Source organism: Ambystoma mexicanum, chromosome 5q (genome assembly GCF_040938575.1).
Source record: "Ambystoma mexicanum isolate Mex_15411 chromosome 5q, UKY_AmexF1_1, whole genome shotgun sequence".
NCBI classification, from domain to species: domain Eukaryota; kingdom Metazoa; phylum Chordata; class Amphibia; order Caudata; family Ambystomatidae; genus Ambystoma; species Ambystoma mexicanum.
Window position 1 is genome coordinate 766,838,728 of NC_090933.1, and position 25,069 is coordinate 766,863,796.

At 48.1% G+C, this 25,069-nt stretch overlaps 1 protein-coding gene across 2 annotated transcripts in view; it reads left to right on the forward strand.

The window, feature by feature from the left end:
• Positions 1 to 25,069, forward strand: part of ZC2HC1A (zinc finger C2HC-type containing 1A) — a 657,196-nt gene that overhangs the window by 111,557 nt on the left and 520,570 nt on the right. For both annotated transcript variants that reach the window (XM_069621244.1, XM_069621243.1), the window contains exon 2: positions 18,685 to 18,758. In XM_069621244.1, coding sequence (XP_069477345.1) covers positions 18,685 to 18,758 — 74 coding nt within the window. The remainder of the gene's footprint in view (positions 1 to 18,684; positions 18,759 to 25,069) is intronic.

Sequence of the window (25,069 nt, forward strand, 5' to 3'; positions counted from 1 at the left end):
GCAGATTGGTGAAACTGTGTGCAATTGTATAAGGAACAATGCTTCGCCAAGCCACAAAAAAACGAAAGAAAAAAAACAAAAACAAAAAAAAAAAAAAAAATATATATATATATATATATATATATATATATATATATATATATATATTTTCATTTGCGAGGCTTGTGGAATCTGCTTGGATCACATGCTGTGCATAGGCCGACATCTAGTGGAAGCTGCAGAGTATTACAGTTGTTGTTTTCGAAACTCGAAAAGGGACGTTGACAGGGCGTGCCAGTAATACTATCCCTAGTGTGACGTCCATTGTACCCATGATCCCTCATGCATCGAGGTCCCTCAGATTGTTTTTTTTCCGGCATTCTGGACGGATGCTTATCGCTCTTTCGGCTTATAGCCATTGACTTTTATGAAATTGATGGTTAAATCTTACTCTCCTTTTATATTACCGACTTCGATACATCAGACGCCGGTGACGGACAAGAAGAACGACCGTCGAAATACTCCTGCGACTGATTTGTTTTGGCATTGGAAAGCTGCTACGGGCTTCAGCCCACGCAGTAGGGAGAGAGGGGGGCGATAATTCTAGAATGTATATGCCCTTTTTCTTACACTTACACTGCATTTGCCTACCTGCCGTATTGTTCCCTGATGGACAAAACTCCCTTTAAATTCTGCACCAAATGCAATAGAAAATTCCTGTGGGTAGATAAACACCTCGTGTGTAACCTGTGTCTACCGCAAGACCACGTTGAGGCATCTTGTCGAGCATGTAAGCTCTTCAGCCCAAGACTTTGAAGGACCGATCTACTAAATGTTGAGGCCACTACCCCAGGCAGCACGAGGCCATGGACGCAGAGGGTGCCTTCACTGCTGACAGCAACGCCGCGATTTCCGACAGCAAAGGTGATGTGGTGACTTTGGTTACCCAAGCGCAGGCCACCGACCCCTGGAAGACAGGCCAGCGGCCCTGTTATGGGAAAAACAACCAGCGGCGGAAGCGCTAACACTACATCCACCACTAACCACACACCCCATGGCCGAGACTCGAAACACGTGTCAAGCATATGGTAAAGAGAGGGAGTCCAAGAAAAAGTCCTCCAAGACCCCTCATAGGAATAAAACCCCTCACAGGGAAAAATCTCATGATGATAGGCCCATTCAAAAGGGTAAGGACCCTGTACCTCGTGACTGTCTTCACCCTAAAAAAGAAGGCTCCTTCTACCGTTCTTCCTCCCACAGATCAAGATTTAGGACTCACTGCACCACCATTGGACATTCCTAGTTCCGCCCAATGGTCATCTGATGACATAGACAGGATCATGAGGAGGATGACCTTTATGGCCAACTTCTATGAAAAAGAGCCTGACTATTTCAAGAGCTTCCACTCCACCCCGCCCACTACAGCACCCCCTGGGTCTCAGATCCCTGCTCAACCCCCCAGTAAGAGGCCTTGCCCCGATAATCCAGTACAAGACACAGTGGTTGATCTCTATGACCTGGATTCCGATTATGAAGACCTATATAGACAAGAGGCATCAGACCTTTGCTCTGGGCATGATGCAGCAGATTACGGGGATGATGAAGACCCTGATTTAGACCCCGAGACAAATATGTATGTCATAGACTTGCCGGTTGATCAGGACCCCCCGGTCATGGACTCCCCCATTGACAATCAGCTCCTGCTAAATGAGGTGCTCGTCAAGGCGGCAGAGCATTTTCTGATAACTATTCAAGAAGAGCTAGAGGATAAAGATTTTGTAGAGAAAATCTTGGGAGATAGAAAAGCTGTGACTATCCCTCTCCTTAAGTCTGTGCAACGTAAAATACGGCCATCTCTAGAGACCCCTAATCTTACGCGGGCAGTAAACCCTTGCTTTGAGAAACTGTTTAAACCTGCCCTTTCAGACCCACTGTACATCAAAGAGCAACTGAAGCCTGATTCATTAGTTGTAACTACAACAAGAAAGAGGGCTGGTACTCCCCTAGCTTCCTCTGAGGCCCTGCCTGACAAGGAAAGCAAGAGGCTTTACACCATGGGCAGAAAGGTAGCCTCCACTGCGGCATACCAGACGAGAATTGCTAAAAATTCTACCCTGCTGGCTAGCTATAATTGCCACCAATGGGAGGAGGTCTCGGCTTTATTATCATCGGCCCCGGAACCTCTTAGGTCTCAAATTACCCAGGTGGCCGCAGAGGGCAGGGCAGTGTCAAGCTGCTTATTGAAAACCAATCTTGACGTTGTGGATAATGCTAGCAGATTAAAAGCAGAAGGGACAATTATCAAGCGTAACGCTTGGTTGTGCCAGTCCGGTTTTAAACCAGAGACACAAGAAACCCTTAACATGCCCGTTGAACCCAATGTGCTCTTTTGCAAGGCTGTCGAGGGCGCCTTGAAAAACAGCAAAAGACAAATACGAGACTCTCAAATCATTGGGCCAACTGACTAATAAACCTACTGGCCAAAGGGGTAACAGCAATTTTCGTAACTCACGCGGCCAAAATTCAGAGGGGTTCCTTTTTATAACCAGAGCCAAGGTACTCCCTACAATCGGGGTCAATCCTCCCAAAATTAGTCTAGGTGACCACGCAGATCCCACTGTCGCGATAGGGGCAACTCCTCCCGAGGTGGCACTCCACCTCAAAAGCAGTGACTGTTCGCTCCAGATGCCCTTTCATGCCTCTCCAGTAGGACGCATATCCAGCTTCACCCACGCATGGGAGGGAATCACCACAGACAGATGGGTGCTGTCCACCGTGTTAGGCGGATACTGTATAGAACTCCTACAACAACCCCGAAACCACCCCCCACGACAGAAGACCCATTCCAAGGAACACCAGCGCATCCTCCTCAAGGAAATTGCCACGCTTCTCCTAATGGACGCCATCAAAGTTGTCCCGGCCAACTAGGTATTTATTCAACTTACTTCCTTCTGCCAAAGAAAGATCTAACAATGCGCCCAGTATTAGATTTGCACCCTGCAAACAAATATGTCAAGCCACAAAGGTTCTGCATGAATACACTACAAGAGGTAATCCCTCTAATAAAAAAGGGGATTACATGGCGACACTGGATATGAAAGATGCCTATTTTCATATTTCAATGTTCCCAGCACACAGAAGTTTCTTGCTTTTCAAGATGGCGAACCAGCACTACCAATTTAAAGTGCTGCCCTTCGGAATAGCATCTGCTCCAAAGATATTCACGAAAGTACTGGCGGTACACCTGCGCAGGGAATCACTCCCAGTGTACCCTTACCTGGACGACTGGTTGATTACAGGGGAGTTTCCCCTAATTTGCAGGCAAAACGTTCAAAGAACTATCAACCTCATCTTTCAATTGGGCTTCTCCATCAACGAGAAAAATTGAAGCCTATTGCCAAGCACAACCAAACAGTTCTTAGGAGCTGTAATAAACGCAGAAGAGGGACTGGTCTTTTCGTCAGAGGAAAGAGTACAAAACCTGTGCAAATCCCACATTATCAGATAAGGGTGTGCAAAGCTATGCGTTTGCTGGGCATGATGGCATCTTGCATTTACCTAGTTCCTCACGCGCCTGCGACCTATCCAGGAATGGTTGGCGAAACAGTGGTCTCAGGCAAGTGGGACGATCTAGTGGTCGTTTCGCCAACACTGGCACAAGACCGAATCTCTTGAAGGGGAAACACTTCTACAATCCAGAAGTACAAGCAATTGTCATGACAGACGCCTCTCTGGCTGGGTGGGTGGGGATCTCATTACCTTCACCACACAGCGCAGGGTCTGTGGTCTCAGGAAGCAGCACAGAATCACATCAAGGTGCTGGAACTTTTGGCAGTATTTAAAGCCCTTCAGGCTTTCGAGTTTCACCTAGCGAACCAATCTGTGCAAGTCCTGACAGACAGCACCACGGCAATGTTTCATATCAACAAACAGGGGGGGGACACGTTCTCCAAATCTGTCGAGGCTTGTGCAACGAATTTGGAAATGGGCACTCAGACGGAAAATATTCCTATCGTCAGATATGTTCCAGGGAAACTCTCTAGCAGACTCATTGAGCAGAAATCACCTACCAGAGGAACACGAGTGGCGTCTACACGAAGGTGTCGTAGAACACCTCTTCTTACAATGGGGTTTCCCCACAATAGACTTGTTCGCTACAAGCAAAAACACTCAATGCCCAGACTTCGCGTCCAGATTCCCCCAAGCAAGGTTCTAAGGGGAACTCCCTATGGATGAACTGGTCAGGGAGATTTGCTTACGCTTTTCCCCCCAAACCTCTCATAAGGAAGGTGGTGAACAAGATCCACAAGGAACCAATGACGCTTATCCTAGTTGCTCCTATGTGGGCAAGACAACCATGGTATCCACATCTGCGCAAACTGGCAATGTGCGATCCCATCAAACTCCTGTGCCCCTACAATCTACTCACTCAGCACGAGGGACTAACACTGCACCCTCAACCTCACTCAATGAACTTGGCAGCATGGCTCCAGAAGTCATAGAGTTCTGACATCTTAATCTGCCACAGAGATGTATGAATATCTTGAAGGAATCAAGAAAACCAACCACTAGGTACTGTTACTTTGCCAAGTGGAGGAGATTTGTAATTTGGCACCAGTCTAAACAAATTAACCTCATAGAATGCACTCCTTCCCACATTCTAACTTCTATGCTCCATTTGCTAGATGCAGGGTTAGTATTCAACTCCTTAAAGGTCTACCTGGCGGCTTTGTCAGCCTATACCACTACTCATAATAAGGTTTGCTGGTGGAAGGTGCCTGTCATAAAAGCATTCATGGAAGGAGTAAAGAGACTCGACCCTCCAATTTCAAACCCGCCGCCAGGATGGGATCTCAATGTTGTGCTCGCTAAGGTCATGGGACCCCCTTTCGAGCCAATGCAGAAGTCTAGTCTCAAACACCTGACTTACAAGACTGCCTTCTTAGTGGCTATTACTTCCATAAGAAGAGTTAGTGAAATACAAGCATTGTCCGAGCAGGACCCTTTCTTTGTTGTACACAAAGACAAACTGGTTTTATGTACCCATCCTAGGTGCCTCCCCTAAGTTCATCTCTAAGTTTCACGTAAACCAGTCGATTGAGCTACCGGCTTTCTTTCAGGAACCCACTAGCTCAGCTGAAGTAAAATTCCACACACTAGATGTGAGAAGAGCGGTCCTCTACTATGTAGACCGGACCAGACCGCTAAGAAAAACAGATCAACCGTTTGTCTCCATAGAACCATGCAGAGAAGGTGACTGCGTTTCTGAGAATGCCATCTCCAAGTGCATAGTCTGATGCATACGATTGTGCTGTTCCCTGTCAAACAAGATTCTGCCTTTCACGCCCAGAGCCTACTCAACAATTAGCACAGGGACCACTCTGGCTTTCATTGCAAATGTCCCTCTCAACAGTATTTGCAAAGCAGCTACATGCAGGATCGATCCACACTTTCTCTCAGCATTACTGCATTGACACTCATTCCAAGACAGATACACAGGTGGGACAAGCGATTCTAAGACATCTGTTCGCCCATGAACCTTCTCTTCTCGCATCCCACCACCTTCTTCTAACACTGCTCGCTAATCTATGCACAGCATGTGATATAAGCCGATTCCACAAGCCTCAGAAGGGATACATTACTCACTGTAATCTTATTTCTGATGCTTGTATCTGCTTCGATTCACATGCTCCCACCCTTCCTCCCCTCCGAGAGAAGGCGCATGGATGCTTATGAGCTTGTATGTTTCGTATCTGCTTGGATACAACTGTACTTGCGCTACACTTCGAGAGAGAGCGCGAGAGAGAGAGAGATATCGATCTGTCCCCCTCTTCCTCGTAGCCTGATGCACATTTCCTGTGATGTTGCCTTATTACCATGGCATCGCAGAATGCTTTGTCTTTCTCCAAAGACACTAAATGCCTTAGATCTCTGAATGGGGAGCAGTGCCAGCCATTAGGAAGCCTGAGCCCTCCTTCCTTGCTTCTCGCAGTACTGTTAAGCCACGCTTATAGGAGCTTAATGGCTGGCGTTGCCCCTTGATCTGGGCTCTTATGCTTAATGTCACAGATGGCCTCTAGAACAGACCAACTCCAAATGAGGTTCAAAGATTTCTATTTTCAACAACAATGGGCCTAGTGGCTGTCCCTTTCTCTTTCTAACCTAAGGATGGATAATAGTAGTAACCCCTACTACCTAAAATATATTTTTCGAATAGATTGTGTTCTCCCACGTATCCCTTATCTTTGATATTCCATATCCAGATTGCTGCTTTGGATTTTTTTTTCCAGTAGCGGGCACTGCACGTTGACATCTGTCGAGTCGATATCCCTCGGAGGCCTCTGTCTCGATGATGTCATCATGGGTATAAGTAGTCACGCGCAGCATCTGTTGCTCAGTTCTGATCTTCTGCGCTTCTTGAGCTTCGGGAACGCAATGCACGGTTCTGTGAAGAAATCGAAGATCTTTGAGTTTTTTCCTCTAAAATCCTCCGATCGAGATGGCTTCATCAGCTCCATCTACACCCTGATCTGGCTTTAAAAAATGCTGAGATTGTGGGGCAAAGTTGTCCTTGACAGACCCACACAGGGTCTGTCTCTGGTGCATTGGGGCAGAGCATCCATGTTCTGAATGTGAAGAGTGTTTGCCGATGACGGCAAAAGTTTTAAGAGAGCGCAGAGGGAAGTTGTAGAGAGGTAAGACCCAAAAACCCCCTGATAAACATATCTCGGACAAGTCGAGACCATTGTCTCCTCGGCGTGAAAAAAAGCACTCCCGTTCACGATCTCACGATTTCCGAAAAGGTGTTCGAGAACGCAGCCTTGCCCCCCTCAGACACCTAGAGGGATACCCCAGGAAAACCTGGTAAACATAAGAGCCGTGAGTCTTTCACCTCGGCAAAACATACTCCACGAGAGCGTGAAAAACCCTTGAGTCGAAATAAAGCCTCTGAAGTACAAGACGTCGTCAACATCGACTCACATTTTGAAGCCGAAGACTGCGTCATCGACGCCCTTGGCAGCTCCGTCGAAGGAAAGATCATCGACGCCTAGAACATCGACCCACTTGACGCCAGTCGGTTCAGCACCCTCGACGACTTCATCAAAGACATTAATATCAGTCTATTCTATCAACGACCTCGAAGCCAATCACAAATCCATCAAGGCCAATGATGTCTACGTCGACGATTACTAGTATTTCTACACCTGTAGTGACTACTATTGCCTCTTCTTCATTAGAAAGGTGCTACGTTCCTCTGCCTCGCTCAGATTATTTCAAAACCTTATCCTCAATTTATGAGGAGCGAGAGGTTTCTGATGCAGAAAGACACTTTGGTCTGAAGTGTGTGAGGCCTTCCATACCAGAAGAATTTGTCTCAGAAGAGGCCAGATTGAAAGACCTGCAAGAAGCAAGCGGGATTGATACCTACCCAGATTGGTTTCAATAAGCCTGAACCAGGGGATCATGCAGACAGTAATTACAGGACACTTATGAATAGGGTGATGGAATATGAGTTGGTCTAGGCCCACTCCTGTATACAAACAAGATGACCTCACCGACATAGTTGATAAAGGACCACAAGAAGATCCTATCGTCCCCTTTCACAAATCCTTACAAAAGAAGGTGTTACCTACAGTTAACAAAAGACTGACAGCAAAATATAGGGCATCAACTGCAGATCCCCTATATTTATCAAAGCACCTGACCCCAGAAAGCTTAGTTGTTCAAGCTGCAACTTCGTCAGGTAAACAGACTGCATACCCTACAATCCTGCAGGATCGTGATAATAAAAAGTTTGATGCCATGGCCAAGAAAGTTTTCGCGGCATGTAGCATGGCCCTAAAGTCTGCTAATGCCACATGCACGCTGACAAGATTTAGCCACACCCTTTGAGAGTGTTCTTTAATGGCGGCTGACCGTCTCCCTGAAGGGGAGGAGAGAGACGGCTTCTTGAACATTATCAAGGACAGAAAGGATGCTATGTGTGAGTTCCTCCAGACCGGTCTCGACTCTGTTGACAGCATCAGAAGAGCCATGGTGGCCAGTACGACAATCCGCAGATTTGCTTAGTTGCGGGAGACTGGATTTGCTCCTGACGTACAATCCAGACTTCTGAATATTCCCTTTGACGGCACTCACCTATTTGGCAAGAAAGCTGATGACAGTTTGGAGAAGTTGCAAACTTCCAATGTGGCGGCCAAATCCCTTGGAGCTGCGATAAGACAAACTCCGAACCTGGAGGGGAAGTTCCTTTCGCTATTATTCTGCATTCAGAAAAGGCAGAGGACAGCCAGCTCAAAGAGGCCAGAGACATTTCCCCCATGGTGGACGGGGTAAAGATACTAAGACCATTACAGCAGGTGCTGCTTTACCCTCAGCATCTGCGTCAGCAGCTCCAAAACCTCTCTGAGGTCTTACATCACAAAGCATCAGTAGGAGGCAGGTTAACTCAACATCTGACAGAATGGCAGGCTATTACTTCAGATGCTTGGGCATTGGAAACAATTGCCCATTATTATTGCCTGCCTTTCCAACGCACGCCTCAGTCATCCACCGGGGAACAACTCTTTGATGTTTACATACCCGCTCCTTAAGCAGGAGATTCTGGACCTGCTAGAGAAAGGTGCTATAGAGCCGGTACCTGCAGCGGAAATGAACAAGAGTTGGTACTCCCCATATTTTCTAATTCCGAAAAAGGACGGAGGAATGAGACCCATCTTGGACTTGCAAGAATTGAACCAATTCCTCAGGAAAGACAAGTTCAAGCTGGTTACACTTTCTCATATCCTTCGGGCCCTTCAAATTCAGGATTGGTTGGTATCAATGGACCTCCAGGATGCTTGCTTTCATGGGCCAATACATCTCAAGCACAGAAAGTACCTGAGGTTCGCCATTGGCAACTCTCACTGCCAGTTTTGGGTTCTGCCATTTGGGCTTACCTCTGCCTGAGTGTTTTCACCAAGCTAATGGCGGTTGTGGCAGCGAGTCTCTGGAGAGGGAGGATTCACATCTACCCCAACCTAGACAATTGGTTGATCAGGACGGGGTTCCCAGGAACAAGCTCTGGATCACCTAAACTATGTTTGCCACTCCCTCCACAGGCTGGGCTTCTCCATCAACTTCAAGAAGTCCCAAATGATACTGTCACAAAGACTCCAGTTTATCAGAGCAGTCTTGGACACATCCCTGGGAAAAGCCTCGCCACCAGAGGAGAGGGCTAAAAACATTCTTCAGATAGGGATGAAATTCCAGAATCCCCAGCATATCCCAGCCTTCAATTTTCTGAGGTTGCTTGGCCTCATGGCATCCTGCATTTTTCTGGTGCTAGAGGCTTGCCTGAGAATGAGATCTCTGCAGTAGGCTCTCGGGACCCAGTGGTCAGTTTTCGGGAAGGATGTTAGATCGCCTACAAATCCCAAACAGTCTCACTGGACCTTCATTGGTGGGCCTGCCGGGAAAATATCTTGAAAGGAGAACCTTTTTGGCAACCGTGGCCAGAGATAACAGTAGTGACGGATGTCTCACTTGCGGGGTGGGGAGCTTATACCAACAATTTGACCATCAGCGGTTGTTGGTCTCCATCGGAGTCCAAACTACATATCAACCTTTTAGAGTTGAGGGCAATCAGACTAGCGCTGAAGGCCTTCCTGCCGGCTGTACAGGGAAAGAATGTCCTGATAATGACGGACAACACAGTGGCCATGTACTACCTCAACAAGAGAGGTGTAGGGTCACTACCATTGTGCAGAGAGGCAATGCAGCTCTGGTTCTGGGCAATACAAGAAGGGATCTCTCTATCGGCAGTTCATCTAGCCGGAGAGAACACAACGACAGTGGACGCTCTGAGCAGGCAGAGTGCAGTCTCCAACCAGTGGGAACTAGCTCAGGAAGTCCTTCAACAGATCTTCACCCTTTGGGGAACCCCTTAAGTGGATCTGTTCACGACCAATGCCACAGGAGGTGCAAACTGTACTGCTCCAGGGAATTTCCCCCAAGAGGAGCTCTAGGAGACGCGTTCGTGGTGGATTGGGAATTTCCACTTCTCTATGCATTTCCTCCAGCCCCCGTCATTCCTCATGTAATAAGGAGGCTGAGGAGGTTCAGGAAAACCGGGATCCTAATTGCCCCGGATTGGGCCAGGAGAACATGGTACCCGGACCTTCTAGACATGTCCATCTGTCCTCCGATTCGTCTTCCACAAGGAGAGGATCTACTCTCGCGAGGGTGGGTGGTCAGATTCTCCATCCGGATATCAGGCCTCAGTCTTCACGCATCGTTTCTGAAAGGCTGAGGTACAAAGATTGGGACCTCCCGGACGACGTAATGGAGGTGTTCGGAAGGCCAGCAACCAAATCCTTACCGCTGCCGTTGGAACAAATTCTGCAGCTGTTGTAGGGACAAGAATGTTGACCCTTTTTCATGTAATACACCTATGGTGTTGTCTTTCCTTTTGCACTTAGCAAATCTAGGGCTCAAAGTCGGCACAATTAAGGGTTACCTAGCAGCGCTGTCCATCTTCAAGCACACAGCTGAGGAACCTTCATACTTGAAAATGCCCTTGGTAATTCATTTCTTGAAGGGGTTGACCAATGCTTACCCCCCAACTCCTTTTCAAGTTCCTCTGTGGGGCCTAAATGTAGTCTTGAAAGTTCTAATGGGTACTCCTTTTGAACTCCTGCATTCATGCCCGTTGAGATTTCTTACCTTCATAACTGTCTTTTTGGTGGCAATAACTTCTGACAGAAGGGTGAGTGAGTTCTAGGCCTTATCCTGCAAACCTCCTCACACAGTCTTTCATAAAGATAAAGTTGTTCTGCAAGTGAAGCCTAATTTCCTCGCAAATGTTGTTTCGGAATTTCATATCACCCAGAAAATAACCTTGCCTTCCTTTTACCCTCCTCCTCATACGGGGAAAGAGGAAGAAGGGCTGCACAGACTTAATCCAAAGCGTTCTTTGAGTTTCTATATTAGCAGACTAGCAAGACTAAGACAAACTGACCAATTGTTTGTGGGAAACACAGGTCATAAACTGGGCCTAGCCATCACCAAGCAAACCATTTCTAGATGGATTATAGTATAGTAGAATGTTACAAATTGACAGGTAAAGACCCTCCGTAGCATCTGAGGGCTCATTCAACCAGGGGTATAGCAGCTTCGTCAGCTCTTCAAAGGGGAGTTCCAGTCAAAGACATTTGTGCAGCTGCCACATGGTCGTCTGCACACACCTTTATAAGGTTCTATAGCCTGGATTCCTCCACTAGCCAAGAAAGTAAGTTCAGGAATGCAGTATTGCATTCTGTGCATACTTAAAGAATACATTTTTACTCCCTCCTCCTATATACATTACTGTTTTGGGAGTCTATCAAAGATGAGGAATACATGGGAGGACAGAATCCATTTGAAGAACAAGTTACTTGCCCAATGTAACGTTCTTTCGACTGGGTGTTCCTCCCGCTTATTCCTTCTTGCCCCTCCCATTCAGAAATTCCATTGTGATTGCAGTATGTGCTCTCTCAAGGATAGTAACCGTCTCATCCTGGACAATGCCTAACACTTCAAAACGGAACAGTACAACGGACGCTGCGCCCGACTACTTATACCCGTGATGACGTCATCAAGACGGAGGCCTCCGAGGAACATGGACTCGACAAACGTCGACGCGCAGCGCCCTCTACTGCAAACATTTTTCCGAAGCAGCAAGCTGGATATGGGAATATCAAAGATAAGGAATACGTGGGAGGAACATTCAATTGAAAGAAGGTTACCATGGGTAAGCAACTTGTTCATTTATAGGTGATGAACTGAAGGCAAACACTTTTAGCTTGATTCATGGAATTATTTGCGTGAAAAACGCAGATTTGCGCGCCTTTCTGCCTGAAAATCCGCATACTTCAAACAGGGATTTTCGGGCAGAAAGGTGTGCAAATCTGCGTTTTTCACGCAAATAATTCCATGAATCAGGCTGTTTCTCTATTTAGACCTATAGAGGGTGATACCGATCCTGTTGGATTGTGCCATTAAATCACGCTGGGCAGTTGCCTGGTCTGATACACAGGGAACGGTTTACTGGGGAAAAGGTTCATCAACTTGCCGGTAAGGGCAAGACCAAACAACTAATGGTATTTGTATTGACCGTGGACCTGTTCTCTTGGACACAGGGTAAGAAGCTGGTCTGATGCAGGGTGGGAGTGGGGGCAACCAGCACAATTATGTGAGAGAGTGCGAGAGGGGAATTAAATCTCGTATTCTTAAATCTAGGCAGCTAGCGGTCACAACTGCAAAGATTGAGGCATCGAAATAGTCATGTAACTTTATTTTAACACTGATGACTAGAAAGTTCCTTGCAAAAGGGTGATTGCCCAGGGAGTGGTTTCGGTGATACCAAACTATCACTTAAAAATGCACTGTCCCACTTGTTGTGGGATGGGAAAGCCCATGCTTTTTGGGTTTTCTCTCAATTTCATGCAGTAACCCCTGTTGGTCTTGGGGGTATCATAAAAATGTTGTGGTGAAGCCACAACAGGTGAGGTCGACCGGTTTCGATGGTTCGTGAGTGATTACCGACCATCTTCTTCAGGACAAGATCGATATTCATGTGCTACTGAATAGTGTCTGCAAGTGGATCCTAGAATGGGGGACACAAAAGACATAATTGCAGAGAGGGCATGAGTTGGCCTCTAACTGCAATGTTGCAACTATGGTACATCCAGAGTACAGCTAAAGAGTCTAACTCCAGTTCTAATTCCGGTAACAGCTCTGGCAGCTATGGACGTCAAGGCCCAAGAGTCCATTACAACATCCCCGTACCACACAACACCCCTGCGGTACCTTTTTTAGGCCAGCGAGGCAGAGGGCCACGCGGACCCAGATGGCGCGCACCGCCACAGCCGACGGTTGTAACACGCAGCAGAGGACAGGCAACAACTTTCCCACCTCCCTTATTATGAACAAATCATCGCATCAATTGACTCGACCAGAGGAAGAGATCCTGCAAAAGGGCCTCTCATTTATACCTACAGCAAGATACGATCCTTTTCAAACCCGGATCGAATGCAATCAACTTTTACGGAAAATACATCTGCAGCAATTTTTTGAAGATAAATCTAATCCACAAAAGGACGCCACTGGTCTCAGACCCACCTCACAGTTCTGCGTACCGTCCAGCGCCTACACGGCCGAATCTATCACGTTTGAGCAAGCCCTCAAGAAAAAACTTTCAGAAATTGAAGATAGCATTCCATTCGTTCACAACAACTGTACTAAAATCCAACTTGATGCCCTCTCTGCTCTTGCCAAAAATCAAGCCATAACCATCAAACCGGCAGACAAAGGAGGAGCCATAGTCATTCAGAATACCAATGACTACAACAAAATGGTGGAAGCCCTGGTCTGCGACACCTCCAGTTACCAACTACTTCGCAGTGACCCAACAGCCTCTCTGCAGGCTTTGATAGCACCTATCATTGAAGAAGCGGAAGCAGAAGGATATGTCAGCCCAAGGTAAGCAGCTTTCCTGATGCCATTGAATCCAAGGACTCCAGCCATGTACGCCCTTCCAAAAATACATAAAACCACTCTGCCCACCCCGGGCCGTCCCATTGTATCAGGGATTCAGTCTATTTTGGAACCTTTATCTCAATACGTAGACTTTGCATTTTCGGAATTTCGTCCTTAATGAAAATCTTATGTAAAAGACTCCACAGCAATGCTCATTCTTCTTGAATCTGTGCAATTCAACCCAGAACTTGATTGGCTAGTCACCATTGACATCGAATCTCTGTACACTAAGATCCCGCAACAAGAAACTCTTACCATGCTTAAAGATCTCCTTGACTCAGGCATTGATCTTCATGAGGTGCCTTCCACCTTCATATCCTCCTTGGCTAAAATAGCCCTCACGAAGAACTACTTCATGTTCAATGACCAATTTTACCAACAGATCTCGGGTACTGCTATGGGTGCTACCTTCGCACCGAGTCTGGCCAATCTCTATGTCAACTCTTTTGAGCTCCAGCATATATATCCACCTACCAACCCTTTTTTTGACAAACTGCTCATTTGGCGCAGCTATATAGATGACATTTTTATCATCTTCAGAGGCTCCAACGAAGAACTCTTGGCTTTCCATGAATGGCTCAATACACGCAACATCCATTTGCAGTTCACCATGGAACAAGACAGAAGCAAGACCCATTTTCTGGATCTAGACATTATGGCCTCACAAGGCGGGCTCATTTCCAAAGTTTACCGCAAGAACACGGATAGGAATTCCCTCCTTACATACTCGAGCTACCATCCCCAATCTCTCAGAGATAACTTACCGTTTGGCCAATTTTTGCGGTACCGTCGTCTCTGTAGCAGGACGGAAGACTACATTGCTCAGTCTAAGACACTCAAAAACCAACTGATTGAACGAGGCTACCCGCAGAGGATTGTCCGGAATACATACAGAAGGGCCAGAAGCATCCCACGCGCATGTACCCTTGAACAACACCGGAAGGACCCAGATGTCACAACCATCACGGCTGTACTGAGTTACTCTCCTCTACTTAATAAAATCAAAAAGGAAATTAAGTCCATATGGCCCATTCTCAACACTGGTGTGTCTAACATGCCCATGCCACGTTTTGCACTAAAAAGAAGACGCAACCTGAGAGACGCCCTCGTCAACACGGTGCAGCCAGATACGGACACTGCCAAGAACACACAGGTCACCCTATGGAACCAGACCAACCCTGTGGGCCATAGTCCGTGTGGCCTTTGCTCAATGTGCACTCAGACAGTTCGGAGCACCAGTCTGGATATTGGCTGGACTACTCCCTGGATTCAGAAATTTTTCACCAATTGCAATACCAAAGGAGTAATTTATATGATCACCTGTCCGTGCCACCTGCGATATATTGGGATGACTGCTCGAGAAGTGAAGAAACGGATGATTGAACATAGATCTTGCATCTGTACTAAGAAACTCACAGCACGTATGGTTCCGCATTTTTTGGCGGAAGGACACACAGCAGAGTCTTTTCAATGGACCATTTTGGAAAAAATCAAACACCCGAAGCGAGGAGGCAACTATCATGCCATACTCTTCACTCAAGAACAGAAGTGGATTTTTCGTTTGAATACCTGCAAACAAGGGTTGAATGAAGCAATGCAGTGGCAAGAACTGGCGATGCTACAACATTGAACCATGACATTCCACGAATCACTACCCACTGGCAGATGTATCTGTGTGATTAACGGGATAACATAAGAAATTTCTGAAGAAATTTCTGATGCATTTTTTCTCTCTGCTATGTGTTTTTCTGTTCCATTTACAAATGTCTCCCTCTTCCATTCATCTTTTTCATCTATTGGTTTCTTCCTTGTTTACCCACCTATGTTGCATCATCAACTTTACCTCCCTTTGCTTTGATCTATCCCTCTGGCGCACTTGTGGATCTTATACACCAGCTTTTTACTGTTTATTCCCTGGCATCACCCTCACTTCTCCATTCCTCCCTTGCTGCATGCTCGTTCTGATCGCGCACCCTTTCATTGTTCACCCCCTGCACCCACCACTCATGACCCAGGTACCTCCCCCCCCCCCCCCCTGTGAGCCCACGCGCAGATTCGGTTTTTCCCTCCCCCTGCCCGCCCCGTCACGCGCCTAGTCCCGTCCACACACACACACACCCACCGATTGGCTCCGCGCGTGCCCACGCCATCTCACGGGCCACGCCCTGTCCGTTCTTCCCCAGCCGTCCCACTCGATACATGGTTTGTCCCAACCCGGCAGCAGACACACCTTCCTAAATGTGTGTTTTGATTGGCCGCCCGTGATATAGACTTCCGCCCGGGCTGCGCCTTTGATAGGCCACCGATCCACCCAGACGCCCGTGACGTGGCCATAGCCGATTGGCTCACGTGCCCATCATGGACGGTGCCACGCCTCCATGCAGCGTCAGACACAGCAGATATTCGCCGCTGCAGCCGCTCAGTACACCCACAGCCTTGGGACCGAGCAGGCTGCAGCTTTTCAGTGCCTGCCCCGATTCTCCTCAGGTAAGCGAATTCACTCGCGTTTTTCTAGCGTTCCCCCGGCTCATCCAGTCCCTTATCAGCCTCGCTTTCTCCGCAGGTACGCCACTGGAGAGAGCTCATTCTCCGCTCTCAGCGGACCTCCTGGATAGCCCAGCCATCCTTTCCAGGTAGGTCCCTCTCCCTGCACACCCCACGGCTTCCCCCTCCCCCCCTCCCCTTCCACCCTCTCCCCCCTCCCCTTTCCCTCACGTGCACAGGTTCTGTCACTTTCCCTTCCCTCCGCCACGGGGTTGACTTGTCTATGTTTTTAGCCACCATTATATTGGCTTTTTGCTCTGAATTGGCGAGCACCTTGTCTGTGTTAGCATTCACTTGCCTTGCAACAGGTTCTTTAGCTGTACTCTGGATGTACCATAGTTGCAACATTGCAGTTAGAGGCCAACTCATGCCCTCTCTGCAATTATGTCTTTCGTGTCTCCCATTCTAGGATCCACTTGCAGCCTGTCATCGCTGCCCTATTAAGAGGACAGACACTATTCAGTAGCACATGAAGATCGATCTTGTCCTGAAGAAGATGGTCGGTAATCACACACGAACCATCGAAACCGGTCGACCTCACCTGTTGTGGCTTCACCACAACATTTTTATGATACCCCCAAGACCAACAGGGGTTACTGCATGAAATTGAGAGAAAACCCAAAAAGCATGGGCTTTCCCATCCCACAACAAGTGGGACAGTGCATAGTGATAGTTTGGTATCACCGAAACCACTCCCTGGGCAATCACCCTTTTGCAAGGAACTTTCTAGTCATCAGTGTTAAAATAAAGTTACATGACTATTTCGATGCCTCAATCTTTGCAGTTGTGACCGCTAGCTGCCTAGATTTAAGAATACGAGATTTAATTCCCCTCTCGCACTCTCTCACATAATTGTGCTGGTTGCCCCCACTCCCACCCTGCATCAGACCAGCTTCTTACCCTGTGTCCAAGAGAACAGGTCCACGGTCAATACAAATACCATTAGTTGTTTGGTCTTGCCCTTACCGGCAAGTTGATGAACCTTTTCCCCAGTAAACCGTTCCCTGTGTATCAGTATCTCCCTACGGTTTGGGAAGGCAATTGCCACTCTGGCTCTCTGAGCTTTAACTTACCCTGTTGTTTCTTTCCCAGTTGCCTGGTCTACCATGACCTTCTGTTCCTTTCCCTGGATCTTGTCTCTCGCCCTCTTTCTACACTCCCTTCCTACTCCACTCACTGGATTCTCACTCTCCCTGTCACTTTCTCTCCTGTCCCTTGATGATCCTCTTACGGTTTACCTCCCCCCTCTGATTGTACTCCTTCCTACTCTCTCTCCTCTACTGCCTCTTCTCCTTGCATACCAATACTAGTCCCTCTGATTCTCTACTACTCCCCTCCCCTCTACTCTACCTCTTCTCCTAACATTCACCACTACTACTCCACTCCACCTTCCCCTCAAGCACACTCCTTTTGCTGCTTCAGTCACCCTTCACTCACTATGCTACTACTAGCACTTTCACTCACACTCCTTACACGCACCACTTTCTTTCACCAGCGAATACCTCACCCTCTCTATAAACCGCCCCATGTGCCTTCTGGTCTCTTCATCTGCCACTCCACTTTCCGTGATCTCAACCGAAGAAACCCACACCTTCCTGTTTCATGTTGTGACTTATATCCCCCCACCTCCATTGGCTCTCCAATTCTGGTTCCCTGGGCAAATCTCTTGCTGCATCATTCGGATATGTTTGTCATCAAAACACCTATTAGGTGGTCTCAAAACTCACCAGTTTCCCCTGTACAGGACCACCAACTGATCAAACTGTTTTGTTTGAGAGTCCAAGTTGTTTGCATGACAGTCTTTGTAAAAGAGCCCCCCTACAGCTCATTATCGGTAAGTGGTTACACTTGCTGAAACGGTGGACAGTCTGTGGGTCAGTTTTATTTTACAGAGTAGATGATGGCATTCCGCACATGTGCTGACACTTGGTCTGGTCTTTGGTGTCATTCATCAGTTTAATGGTATTGTGCTGCCGGTTGAGGTGCGCTGACACTGGGTACCCCTAGAGCGGTTACTGTGGGCAGTTTTCTCTTTGGTCCCTTGCTGGTGCTGCTGGGATCTGTATTTATCTGAAACATTTGAAAATTGAGTTATGGGGTGATTGAGTGGTACCATTTTCAATTGCACAGACACACAGAGAAGGGACAGGGACTGCCAACTGTCCCCCAATTGCCACCTTCCCCCTCTAGCATACGACTGTCTCTGGCTTTCATCCTGGTAGGCCTCCAACCCGAGGTTGTCAGCGGTCCCCATCCCTTCTTGACTGGGTCAGGCTACTGACCTTGTCGCATTAAATCGAAAATGTGTGTGAGGCCTGAAGAATAATGCTTTATTCGCATATCCCTATGAATGCCAAAGATGAAATGAGTGGTTCTTTATTTTAAACTGCTTATATTCATTGCTAAATCATCTTCACTTTGTACTGGACGAGGTCAATGTGTAGTACAATGTTTTAGTTTAAGCATATGTTGGGATTTTAATACTGTTGAATGAGTTTAAAATATACTGCCCAATATATCATGGTGATCACCGTTTGAGAACAGAGCTACTTTAATTAACACTAACTTTCTTATTGTTACTTTTATTTGATCTGTTTTGGCTAGAGGAGGAAACGCTGCAGGAAAAAGACTTGATACCCTGCAAAATTTGTGGAAGGACCTTCTTTCCAGCTACACTGGTGAGTGGAGATGGCTTTACATGTACCTTTTTAACAGTTTGAGGTTGGTTCTTTAGACAAATATATATATATATATTTCTGAGGCTTGTGGAATGTGCTTAGATCACATGCTGTGCATAGGCCGACATCTAGTGGAAGCTGCGGAGTATTACAGTTTGTTTTTCGAAAATCGAAAATGGGCGTCGACACAGGCGTGCCAGTAATACTATCCCTAGTGTGACGTCCACTGTACCCAAGATCCCTCACGCGTGTAGGATCCTCAGATTGTTTTTTTCCGCCATACTGGTCGGAAGCATCTTGTGGAGTTCCCTGGCCTTAGCCATACTTTTGCTGTTATTATAATTATAATTCTTATTCATTCCCTTCCCCACCCCAACGTCGACCCTCAACCTCGACGACGGCTGGAGAAGTCATCGACCGTCGACTGCTGCACGACGGATCTGGGCCTCGGAAGGCCGCTGGCCTCGGCCCGGGCCTAGTAGGCCGCTGGCCTCGGCCCTTACAAGTAGGGAGAGTGGGGGGTGGTACATACTCTTCACTCTTGATATATAGTTACATTTTATATATTCCTACACTTAGCAGCCCGCTGCCTTAAGGTGCGTATGGAGGGTACCCCTTTTCAATTCTGCCCCAAGTGCAATCGCAAATACCCTTGGGTCGACAGGCACGCCACGTGCAATCTCTGCTTGCCGAGGGATCACCCCGAAGCGAACTGCAGAGCGTGTAGTAGGTTTAAACCTAAGACACTTAAGGACCGTTCGACAAAGCGTTGGGCCCACCACGCCAGGCAGGAGGCCATGGCAGCAGAGGGCGCCTTCAGCGATGGCAGCGACGCCGTACTTTCGGACGGCGAGGGCATTATGGCGTCGAAAGACAGCCGGCGAGCGCAGGTCCCCGACCTCGGAAGGTCGTCCGGCAGGGCGGCTATGGGGAAGACCCCCGGCGACGCAAGCGCTACACACCTAACACACACTAAACACACTAAGACCAACCGGACCTCGACGACGTCGACTTCCCGGAAAGAGGCACAAAAAGAACGGTCCGACTCGGTGTCCTCTGGGCGCTCTCGATCGAGATCACCTCACGACGCAAGGCAATCATCCACTCTTGCCAAGAGTGCCTCGCTACACACATTAACGGAAGTTCGATCGTCGGGAGACGAAGACGACTTCCACCCCCAGGCCGCGCTCCAAGATACCGAGACCGCGGTTAACACCAGTGAGGCCCCACGCCCGAAGCACACAGATACCTCTCCAGACCCTCGGCGCCAGGCGTCGAAAGTCTCTGGGGCCTCCAAGGGACAGGGAAAACATTTTTCCACGCACGGGGAGGGGGGGAAACAGCGGAAAGCACAGCCTGCCACCCCTGTAAAGCCATCCTCTCACCCTAGGCAGACAAGCAAACACAAGTCTACCCTTGAAAAGTCCCATAAATCATCACCTGCTAAAGTAATACCCTGTTCCAGGGAATGGTCCAGTGAAGACATAGACAGGGTTATGTCTAGGATGTCTTCCTTGGCTGATTTTTATGATAAGAACCCAGAACACTTTCTTTCATATAACCCTCAAGGGGCCACACCCTCAGGCTCCTCCGATCCTATCCCGCTAAGTAAAAAGCCCCGGTTCGAAAGACCTGAACCCTTCGAGGTTCAGCCTTACTCCACTCCATATTCTACTCCACTCCCCAGTTACCAGGGACAAGTTTTCCCTGAAGAGGACCAGGAGTTTGAAATTATGGAAGAACAAACCGGGACAGATTACTATGCAGAGGATGAGGACCTGGAGGAGGGAGAAGATGAGCAGGAAATTTACAGAGTAGATTCCCCAGTACAAAGCGAAGCCCCAGTTACCGACTCTCCAGTTGATAACCAGCCCCTCCTTAACGAGGTTCTCGCTCGAGCAGCGGAACACTTCCACATCGACACCCACGGTGTACAGGAGGAAAGGGACTTCGCGGAGGAGTTTGTAGGAGAGAGAAGACCGGTCGCTCAGACCATCCCTATCCTCAAATCCATCCAACGAAGAATAGATCCTTCCCTGGTGAATCCTAACCTCACCAGAGCTGTCAACCCCAGAATTGAAAAGATTTTCCGGGCAGCCCAGTCTGACCCTCTGTATATAAGGGGACATCTTAAACCAGATTCCCTAGTGGTTACCAACACTAGAAAAAGGGCTGGCACGCCCTTATCTTCATCAGAAGCTCCTCCCGACAAGGAGAGCAAAAAACTTTACGGGTTTGGCAGGAAGGTAGCCTCAACGTCCGCCTACCAAGCAAGGATTGCGAATTCCACCACCCTGTTGGCTAGTTACAATTGCCATCAATGGGAAGAAGTCGCGGCGCTCATTGCCTCTGCTCCAGAACCGTTAAAGGGCCAGCTGGCTCGGATCTCGGCAGAGGGGAGAGCCGTGTCTGGTTGCATTTTAAAAGCAACTTTCGACGCCGCTGACAACGCAGGGAGATTGATAGCAGAAGGTACTGTTATCAAGAGACATGCGTGGTTACGGCAGTCGGGATTCAAGACAGAAACCCAGGCTTCTTTAATAGACAAGCCAGTGGAACCCGACCTATTGTTTGGGAAAGCGGTCGAAGACGCACTTAAAAATGCCAAAGATGAATATGAGACTCTCAAATCCCTTGGCCAGCTTACCAACAAACCCCCTAACCAGAGGGGAACAGTAATTTTCGTCGCCCACGCGGCCAAAATTCACAAAGAGGCAACTATGCCCAGGGACAGGGTACACAATGGAATAACAACCAGCAGTCTACCCAGAGTTACGGCAGGGGTAACAAGAGAGGTCGTGGAAGAGGCAGAGGCAGCCCCAACAAGGGAGGTGGCACACCTCCACCAAAACAGTGACGCTCAGTTCAGGGTCCCTTGTCACGCAACCCCAGTAGGGGGACGCATTTCCACCTTCACCCAGGCTTGGGAAGGGATCACCTCAGACAGATGGGTGCTGTCAACAGTATCCGCAGGATATTGTATAGAACTACTGCAGCGTCCCCGGAACCATCCTCCACGACAAAGAGTGCACTCCCTAGAGCATCAAAAGATCCTTCTCGAGGAGATCGCCATTCTGCTAGAAAAGGACGCGATAGAACTCGTCCCAGGACACCAGGTAAACAAGGGTATCTATTCACCTTACTTCCTTGTGCCAAAGAAAGATTTGACAATGCGCCCAGTATTGGACTTACGGCCTGCCAACAAGTATGTCAAGCCCCAAAAATTCCGTATGACCACGCTACAAGAGGTAATCCCCCTCCTAAAAAAGGGGGATTACATGGCAACCTTGGATATGAAAGATGCTTATTTTCATATTTCCATGCTCCCAGCGCACAGAAAGTACTTGCGCTTCAAGGTGGACAGTCGCCACTACCAATTCAAGGTACTGCCCTTCGGGATAGCTTCAGCACCAAGGGTATTCACCAAGGTACTGGCGGTGGCGGCTGCACACCTACGCAGGGAGGCAATCCCGGTGTACCCTTATCTGGACGACTGGCTCATAACGGGGGAAACCCCAGGAATTTGCAGGTCAAACATTCAGAGGACTATCGACCTCCTCCACGAATTAGGCTTCTCTATCAACGAGAAAAAGTCAAGTCTGGTGCCAAGCACCTCAAAACAGTTTCTAGGAGCTATCCTAGATACTCAGAAAGGATTGACCTTCCCTTCGGAAGAGAGAATTCGGAATATACTTCTGCAAATTCCGCATTATCAGTCAGGTCAACAGATAACAGTACGCAAAGCTATGCGGTTACTGGGCATGATGGCGTCATGCATTTACCTGGTCCCCCACGCGCGTCTGCGCATGCGTCCCATGCAGGAATGGTTGGCGAAACAGTGGTCTCAGGCAAGTGGTCATTGGGACGATCTAGTGGTCGTTTCGCCAACACTCGTACAGAGCCTACACTGGTGGACAAGAGAGAATCTCGCAAAGGGGAAACCCTTTTACGATCCCGAAGTACAAGCCGTGGTGACTACAGATGCATGCCTGACTGGGTGGGGAGCTCACCATCTCCACCACACAGCTCAGGGTCTCTGGTCTCACTCAGTAGCCAAGAACCACATCAATCTGCTAGAGCTTCTGGCAGTATTCCGAGCGCTAAAGGCGTTCGAGCCCCATCTACTGAACTTGTCGGTGCAGATCAAGACGGACAGCACGACAGCCATGTTCTATCTGAACAAGCAAGGGGGGACTCGTTCGCCAAATCTGTCCAAGCTTGCCCAGAAAATATGGATATGGGCACTCAGACGGAACATCTTCCTGTCATCGCAACATGTTCCAGGGGAGCTCAATTCCCTAGCGGATGCTCTAAGCAGAGACTCCCTCCCAGAAGAACACGAATGGGTCCTTCACAGAGACGTAGTAGAAGATCTCTTCTCTCAGTGGGGTTCCCCCACTATAGACCTATTCGCCACAAGCGAAAACAAACAATGCCCAGGATTTGCATCCAGGTTCCCCCAGCCGGACTCCCAAGGGAATGCCCTGTGGATGAACTGGTCAGGGAGGTTTGCGTACGCTTTTCCACCAACTCCTCTCATCAGGAAGGTGGTGTACAAGATGAACAAGGAATCGATGACGCTCATCCTAGTTGCTCCCATGTGGGCGAGACAACCATGGTTTCCACACCTACGCAGGATGGCGGTGTGCGAGCCCATCAGACTCCCAGCCTGGTACAACCTACTGTCCCAGCAACAGGGTCAAACAGTGCATCAGGAACCCAACTCTATGAACCTAGCAGCATGGCTCCTGAAGTCATAGAGTTTGGACATCTCAAATTACCACAGAGGTGTATGGACATTCTAAAGGAGTCCAGGAAACCAAATACAAGGCACTGTTACTTTGATAAGTGGAAAAGATTCGTTATCTGGTGCCAGAATAAACAAATCAACCCGGTTGATTGCACTCCTTCCAACGTTGTGACATACATGCTCCACCTGCTGGATGCAGGGTTGGTTTTTAACTCGCTGAAAGTACACCTGGCAGCCCTCTCGGCTTACACCACATCCCATAACAAGGTCTCGTGGTGGAAAGTACCAGTGGTTAAAGCCTTCATGGAAGGAGTAAAGAGACTTCACCCTCCTATTTCGAACCCACCGCCAGGATGGGACCTCAACGTGGTGCTAGCTAAGCTCATGGGACCCCCATTCGAACCCATGCATAAAAGTAGTCTCAAACACCTGACTTATAAAACGGCCTTCTTAGTAGCCATTACCTCCATAAGAAGGGTCAGTGAAATTCAGGCTCTGTCAGTGCAGGATCCTTTCTTTACTATCCACAAGGACAAACTGGTTTTACGCACACACCCTAGGTTCTCACCTAAATTCATATCCAAGTTCCATGTAAACCAGTCCATCGAGCTTCCGGCTTTCTTCCAAAACCCGCAAAGCTCGGCTGAGGTGAAACTACACACCCTAGATGTGCGTAGGGCGGTCCTATACTATGTAAATAAAACCAGACCGCTAAGGAAAACAGATCAACTGTTTGTCTCCGTAGCTACAGGCAGAGAGGGGGATCGCGTCTCTAAGGGCGCTATCTCGAAGTGGATTATCAACTGTATACAGCTGTTACTCTCTTTCTGAAAAGACTCTGCCTTTTACGCCAAGGGCCCACTCTACTAGAGGCATTGGTGCCACTCTGGCTTTCATTGCAAATGTTCCCCTCAACACCATTTGCAAAGCGGCTACTTGGAGCTCTATTCACACTTTTACTCAGCATTACTGCATTGACACTCATTCCAAGACAGATACACAAGTGGGACAAGCGGTTCTAAGACACCTGTTTGCTCATGACCCTTCTCACATCCCACCTCCTTCTTCTGGTACTGCTCGCTAATCTATGCACAGCATGTGATCTAAGCAGATTCCACAAGCCTCAGAAGGGATACATTACTCACCGTAATCGTATTTCTGATGCTTGTATCTGCTTAGATTCACATGCGACCCACCCTTCCTCCCCTCCGAGAGAAGGCGCATGATTGCTTGTAGTCTTACCTTTCTGTCTATCTGCTTGGATTATCTGTACTCACGCTACTCCTCATGCTTCCTCATGTAAGAAAAAATACAATCTGAGGATCCTACACGCGTGAGGGATCTTGGGTACAGTGGACGTCACACTAGGGATAGTATTACTGGCACGCCTGTGTCGACGCCCATTTTCGACTTTCGAAAAACAAACTGTAATACTCCGCAGCTTCCACTAGATGTCGGCCTATGCACAGCATGTGAATCTAAGCAGATACAAGCATCAGAAATACGATTACGGTGAGTAATGTATCATATATATATATATATATATATTTTAATGAAGAGC